At 37.5% G+C, this 7,468-nt stretch overlaps 1 protein-coding gene across 1 annotated transcript; it reads right to left on the bottom strand.

The window, feature by feature from the left end:
* Positions 1 to 4,489: 4,489 nt before the first annotated feature.
* On the bottom strand, positions 4,490 to 7,066 carry LOC115753066 (cucurbitadienol 11-hydroxylase-like). The gene is made up of 9 exons (XM_030691557.1): positions 6,758 to 7,066; positions 6,298 to 6,637; positions 6,060 to 6,209; positions 5,735 to 5,986; positions 5,527 to 5,619; positions 5,371 to 5,449; positions 5,096 to 5,202; positions 4,861 to 4,991; positions 4,490 to 4,775 (listed from the first exon to the last, which is right to left on the bottom strand). Exons 1-9 carry the CDS (start codon positions 6,964 to 6,966, stop codon positions 4,682 to 4,684), a joined length of 1,455 nt encoding a protein of 484 aa, XP_030547417.1. The 5' UTR covers positions 6,967 to 7,066; the 3' UTR covers positions 4,490 to 4,681.
* Positions 7,067 to 7,468: the final 402 nt, after the last annotated feature.

A 7,468-nucleotide genomic window follows, 5' to 3' on the forward strand; every position in this document is an offset into this window, starting at 1 on the left:
AAGTTATCATTACCTTAGTAGTAAGTCATCAACTCTTTCTCCACTTGGCTAGGTAGTGGATAAGACTTTGTGAGCATACCACATGTAACTCCCAACCTACATGCAACCCTCCATCTTATCTATTACTTTTAGTTTTTAATTTTGGAAGTTCAGACTCACTTTAACCTTGGTTGTAATCCTTCCCCCTTAAAACTTCTAATGGAACTTTTCTCTTATCTCCCCACCTTCAGATCCTATGATGAAAAGACTAAACTTCTATCTTTTAAAGAATTACAAGGTGGTGAAATCATTTGATTGTTCAAGTTTGGGCAAAATAAGTGAAATCTCTAGACCTAATTAGGTTAATCTACTTAACACTTTTGACTTGGTTGTTGATAGGTGTAATTATATTTGTATTTGACTTTTAGTGCAAGTATGTGTAATAATAGTGTGGAGATGCTGTGATTGCTTGGTTGATTTGAAAGAATATTTACACGCCTAATAAGTGTTTAGGTTATTTTCTTGGATTGTGATAACATATCACATAAATAAATGATGAATATGAACTTGGTAGTGTAGTAATTGTAACTTCGGATCCAACCGCAACTGGTTATATTCACTTGTTTAGTCACGTTTATTTTTCGAGTTTGATGTGTTGATATAAAGTGCCAAGTTTCGGGTGTTGAGTCCGATGTGTTGAGTTTGAGGTGTTGAGTTTGATGCGCTGAGTTTGAGGTGCTGAATCGGGTGTAATGAACATGAGGTGCCGAGTTTGAGGTAGCGAGTTTGATATGTTGAGTCCGAGGAGTTGAGTCTGATATGTTGAATCTGACGCGTTGAGTCTGTTGTGTTGAGTTTGATGTATTGAATCTGATGTCTTGAGTCTAATGTGCTGAATCTGATGTGCTAAGTGTGATATTCTGAGTTTGAGATATTGAGTTTGATGTACTGAGCCTGAAGTGATGAGTTTGATTTCTAATGTTCATATCCATATATTGAGTATATCCATGCGTTGCTTTGTACTCGATCATTTGACTAATGCATATCATGATTTTGAGGAATACATGATGAAGTAGGGAGGTGGCTATCGGTATTGAAATGCATGTAAATATTTATGTATCATTACTTGTCTTACAAAATGAAAGAAGATAAGTAAGTTATCAATGCTAGCATGAGAAATGAACGAAAGTAATGTGCCTTAGCATTAATTACATGGGATATGACAAATCGTGAGGCTCGGTATGGGATGAGCCAAGTGGGACACCTACAAACCGTGATGCTTAATATGAGACGAATCAAGCGAGACTCCCTTCGTACGTGTGTGGTTTGGGGATGAACTAGGCAAAGACTAATGGGCTTGTAAGACCCGGTCCGAAGAGTGTGGGAAGTGATTATCGGGGTGAGAGGGCTTGGACAAAGAGCGGCTCCTAGCAAGCTTCTAAGATGGTGATGGGAGCAGGAGTAAACCAAATCGTACATCGAAAAAGGTGGGTATAAGTGTTGCAATGCATAAAAACGTTTGTCAGTTATTTGTATGAGAATAATGTTATTTTGTCACCCGTAAATCAAATGGTGATGATGTCTTGGGAGTCGAAACGCCCTTGCTGTGTGAGCAGGGATGTTGCGGTGTTTCGAGATGCCTCGGGAGTTGAAATACCCCTTTTGTATGATCGGGGATGTCGCATGGAGTTTTATCGGATACCTCAGATTCGAGATTTCCCTGTTGTGTGATCCATGATAACCCGTGAAGTGTTATGGAATGCCTTGGAGTTGAGATATCCTTGTTATGTGATTGAGGATGCTTCGAGATTATTTGGGAGGAAAAGTAATAATGAACATAATGCATATTTATGTGTGTTCGTATATCCACATATTGTATAATCGGAGGTAGACAAGTATCATAACATGTTTGTCCATCCGTTTGCGTTTGATTAAATGATCTTAGATAATGTTGCTATTGATTTCCATTGGCGTAAACCACCAGGTTATACCGGTGCATTATGAGTGTTATGCTATCCACATGCTTGTGAGTGAATAATGTTTGATGATTTGTTATTAAGTCACTTTGGCATATCATAAATGGAAAGGTAAAATATTTACTCGTGTACTCAGGATATATGCTTAATTGTCATGTGCTTATGTTATTTTGTAACAGGTTGAGTGGTAAGCTGATTTCCTCATTTAAACTTAGAAATTTTGTTTGTTGAGCTTTGGGTCATTTCTTTATTATTTAGATGGATAGGATGTTTCCTAGATGTAATGATGGAAGGGGCGAGATAATGTTGGGAGCTATCAATCCCTAAGTTGGATGGTGGCTTGGTTAATATTTAGGTGAGCTGTTGGAGTAGTGAAGCTAGTTGACCCAAGCCCTTTTCCCAGGACTTTATATGTTATATATGAATTGGATGGTGTACAAAAGATCCACAAATTGATGTAACATATTAATTAAACTCATGTGAGGTCTTGTATAGAATGAATGAGAAAAAGTTATTGTGCTTCTGCATGCACAATTATAATAAAAAGATAAAATAAGAAAGGACATGTGTCACATGACATTCTAGGACGTCAGATAGAATTGAACTCGAGATCCACATTTGGCTGCTCGAGCTCCATGCCATAGCGGAGGTTGAGGGCCACATGCAAGGCAAAGAGCACATCCAAAAGAAAAAAAAAAACTAAATAAATCGGGTTAGAAATTTCAGAAATGCAGACGAAGGAGATGAGGTCCAAGGCAAACCGCAAGATGAGGGAAATGAGGACGAGAGAGAAGAGGTCCAGAGGAAAGAAAAACAGAAAAAATAAAAGAAAAATATTACTTCACTTGACCCAACCCAAATAATATTTCTAAGCTAAAGCCTCTATATAAAAAAAGGGTTAATACCATGAAAAACTTTAAACTGGTACATACGTGACAAATTTACCTCAAACTATTTTTTTATCACAAAAAACTCCAAACCGGTACATGTATGACAAATTTACCTCAAACTTGTATACTTATGATAAATTTACCCTCCGCTAGTTTTTCGTTAAATTTAACTTTCAAATTACTGAGTTAGATGGCATGTGGCAGTTCACAAGTATACTAGTTTAGGATTTTTACCCTCTGTTTGTTACGGGTTTATTAATATGTGATTTTTTGTGGTATTAACCTAATTTAATGAAGGGTAAATTTATCACATGTGTACCAGTTTGAGATTTTTTTGGTTTAAAAAAATTAATTTAGGGTAAATTTATCACATATGTACCAGTTTAGGATTTTTGATGATAAAAAAAAATTGTTTGGAGTAAATTTATCATAAGTGTACCAGTTTAGAATTTTTCGTGGTAAAAAAAATAGTTTGGGGTAAATTTATCACGGATGTATCGGTTTGAGGTTTTTCGTGGTATTAACCCCACAAAAAAAAAAAAAGAAGATAAAATGAGATCCGTCCATCCTTAATGAGTTTGTTAGCTTTGAAAACTCTCGCTCCCCTTGCCTCACCGGTCTTGATCTGGTTGAGAGTAATTTTTAGAATTTCTTGGCTGTAGAGAGAGGTTTTGTCCAATATGAGTCCATCTTTTTCTTTCATAAGTGTATTTAATTTTTACGAGGCCATGATATTCAAAGGGCTAATGGCAATCCTTTATGAAGGTCAGCTTTCGAGTAGAAAAATGTGGTATCTCACTAACGCTAACCAAAAGGAAAAACTGAATAAGAACTAACAAAACCATTCCATAACATAGTAAAATAATTGTTAAAACCAATAAGATAGAAAAAATCCACAAATAGTAGTTGCCCAACCATTATCTTCTCGACCACGATTTAGAAGCTGTCAAAGGAGCTTCTCTTTGTGGCTCTCAGAATCAAAGTGACTTAATTTAAGCTCTTGCAATCTTCCTATTTTTGGTTTTGAAAATGATTATTTAAACAGATAAGGAGAAACGGAAAAATACTTATGATCCAATAGCAGTCTTGCGATTTCATTACACATCTTGTTAAATATGTCTTGCATTTTATGTACCCGGTTCAGTTTATCACCCAACCCGACATATTTTTGTGTAGCCCAAAAAGTGGAGGAAAAATTGAGATCTAGTTTGTGACGCGGAGAGTTGGGCCGATAGGCCCAACTCGGAGCAAGCGAACAAATCTCCTTTGCGGTGCAAACAGATCTGCGTGGGGGTTCGGAGGCAACGCCCTCGAGAAATTTTTTTTGGGCTCTATTTTATATTGCGGCTAGGGTTTCTTTTCAATTGGTATTGAGGATTTTCCTTATGTGAGAGATTAGTGAGCCGTGTGCTTTTATTCAGTCGATAAGACCAACTTCTGTAATCTGTACTCTCTTTGATCATAATGGAATTTCATTTTGCCTCGCCCGTGGATGTAAATCACCTTGATCGAACCACATAAATCCTTGTGTTCTGTGTTCACTTTCGCATTTGTTTTCAACACATCTATAATACTTGCTCTTACACACATATGCAAGTGTAATTTCCCATGAATATGTAGATATATTAGTAGCACCCAAGATCAGAAGTTCATAACACTGTAGAAATAGTGCAAGATTACAACTTAAGGGGACCTTATGTGTCCATATGGAACAAGGCTAGAGTTGCTCATAAGCCGGCGGCCGTACGGCCAAATCTAAACCTTAACTAGCTTCCACAATGTCTTATTTCAACAATAAAGACATAATATTTTACAGCAGGGCTCTGCGTTGAGTGTTTATTCTTGTATCTTGGAGACCTTGATATCAAAACCACCTCCAATCTTTAAAAACGGAGTGCGAATGATTTCTCCTCCCTTCACCTTTGTCCACCTGTCAAACAGTTGACCATCACAGTTTGATAGAAAATACATGAACATAATTTGTAAGCATGGAGAAGTTTTTCATGCGATTTTACCTGTATTTGGTCACGAAAACTTGGAGAAATACTGCACAGAAAGCTCTGGTGAATTCAGCTCCAGCACAAGGCCTTCCGCCCCCACCAAAGGGTATATAATATCTTCCCACGACGCTCGCTCTATCCATTTGCTGTGGATAATATAAAAATGCCAACGCCCAAAAACAAGAAAGTTCAATAAATGTCAGAATTCTTAAACTGTATTAAGCAATTAATTTTATTAGGAAGATCTTACCTCCCATCGAGATGGATTAAAGGCTACGGGATCTTCATACACTTCTGGGTTCAGGTGTAACCCCACTTGACTAATGACAATGGTCCAACTTTTCGGAATTACATATCCTGTTAAATCACCAAATAAAAAAATGAATGGGAGAAACATAAGGATCAGTTTCAAGCTAAAGCTAAGATCTTATATACCCTTTTTTTTTTTTTTTGTGTGTTTGTTTGAAACCCTAGCTAGCCTATATATGCGTGATCCAGCAAAACATTCTAGTCTGGCAAGTTTACCATTCCATTCAATGTCTTTAATTGCTCTTCTCATAACACCGGGGATATTGCTGGCCAATCTGAGTGATTCATTGACCACCTGGTATTCCAACAATTCGTCATTATACTTCATTTTGTAATGAATACGTAATCGTAGAAGAAGCAAAAAAAACTCACATGCAGGGTGTAAGGCATTGATTTATATTCCTCCCACGTTATTCCTTCTGCGCCCGAAATCCTTCTATTATGAAGGGCTTCCTGATTTTCCTTCTGTTATAGAATTGGAGGTGAAAACAGGTTATTGCAAATAGAAGAAAGAAAGATGGAACGGCACATGGAACAACGCAACTAATGAGAACTTGCGACATAGAATCGATTCACTTACGATCAGTTCTTGAAGCACTTTAGGGTTCTCTGAAAGAAGTATAAGGGCCATGACTACAGTGGTAGGTATGGCCTCAAAGCCGGCAAGTAGGAGACCCATGACTATGTAGGTGATGAATTCAGTTGAAAGAAAGCTCTGAGTTTTCATGTCCCCAATGATATGGTCAAGGAAGTCCCCTTTGCTTGCTTCTGCCGGTGCGGTCATTCTCTCGGCGATCTTCCCTCGAATCATATTCAGCAGCTTCTCTTGGCTCTGCAAGGTTTTTTTATTTTAACAGAGAATTGAGATGATGTCAACATGGAGTAATCACTAATTTTAGCTGTACCTTTAAGCTCTTGTGAAAAGCAGTGCCTGGAATGTTTATCGGAAGGGACATGAGACCATCCATGAGAATATGGAAATCCTCCGTAATATTTTTCCCTGATTTTTCAGCATCATAACCTAGGAGAAGCTTCGACGTGAACTTGAATATCATCTGTAAAGCTCATTCATACACACAGAAATATGGGGTTTAGTAAAGGGTGGTTAGGTTTTAGACAAACGTTAGCGCCTGGAATACTTACCAGGGCGCAATCATGCTTCACATCTACAAATTCTTGAGCTGACCAAGCATGTAGCGTTGTCTCAGTCATGGCCTGAATCTGACGAAGAAGCTCGCCTTTGAGGCTCTCAGAACCCATGTGATTTAAGATCAAATGCCGGAGGTGTTTGTGGATATACCCAGTTGCGTTAGTCTTGACTTCCAAGTCTGGCGTATCATGACCCACAAGTTTAGAGAAGGAGTCCAAGTACCATGTCTCCACGGACTTTCCCTCCTGGAGAAGAACAAATTTATTGAACTCCGGATCTGTCGATACCACCACAGGACGACCAGCCAAGCTTGTTTTAAACAAGGTTCCATACCTGAAAGAAAAAAAGGAAAATACGCAAAGTATGAAGTTTAAACATTAAAACATGCACGAAATAACGACAATTGAAACGTAAAGTTGCAGGATAAATCTAAGTATGAATAAGTTGGTGTACTTTGTAACTCTCTTCTTCATGAAAGGAGGCATGTCTCTGGATTTGCTAGGAATGAAGAACTGAATCGTCTCTCCTATGAATGGCAACCCCATGGAACCAGGAGGAAGCTTCCCAATGTTAGAACGGTTTCTCCATTTTAGCTTCCAATGGAAAACTGCAAGAACAATAAGAGCCGCTAGGCCCATCGCGATCTCCAACTGGGGAAACATAATCGTCCCACACAAGTGAGAAGTGATTGTTTTTGGCGGGGGGTTTCTTCTAATCTCGAGGAGAAACTGTGAGTAGAAATGGTCAGGAATTTTGGATCGCTGCGAGGACAACAAGAGCTTGAAAGAGCTCCCTTTAAATAATCCTCTGAATTACTAGTTCTCCATCTTTGTTTTTTCTCAACAAGAAACCTTGTTTGGTTAGTGAAAATGGAAATCTTCTGTATTAAAAAAAAATTGAAATTTTGTTCATTTGTAATGTTTTCACAAGTAAGGAGTGTGGTTTGATTTTAATACTCTTTCAGAATGTAAATTCAAAATTAAAATGTTAACAATTTTCATTGTTCTAGTTTGAAGTCAACTTTAGTTATTTCATGCAAAAAAACTTTAATTATTTAACTAGATGTATTTTCTCTTGGGAATTTGATTATATAACAGTATGTGAGTGATTGTTATGCTAACAATTTGTTGTGGGCCACAAAAAAATAATAATTAATTAAAATTA

This window comes from Rhodamnia argentea, chromosome 5 (genome assembly GCF_020921035.1).
Source record: "Rhodamnia argentea isolate NSW1041297 chromosome 5, ASM2092103v1, whole genome shotgun sequence".
NCBI lineage: Eukaryota > Viridiplantae > Streptophyta > Magnoliopsida > Myrtales > Myrtaceae > Rhodamnia > Rhodamnia argentea.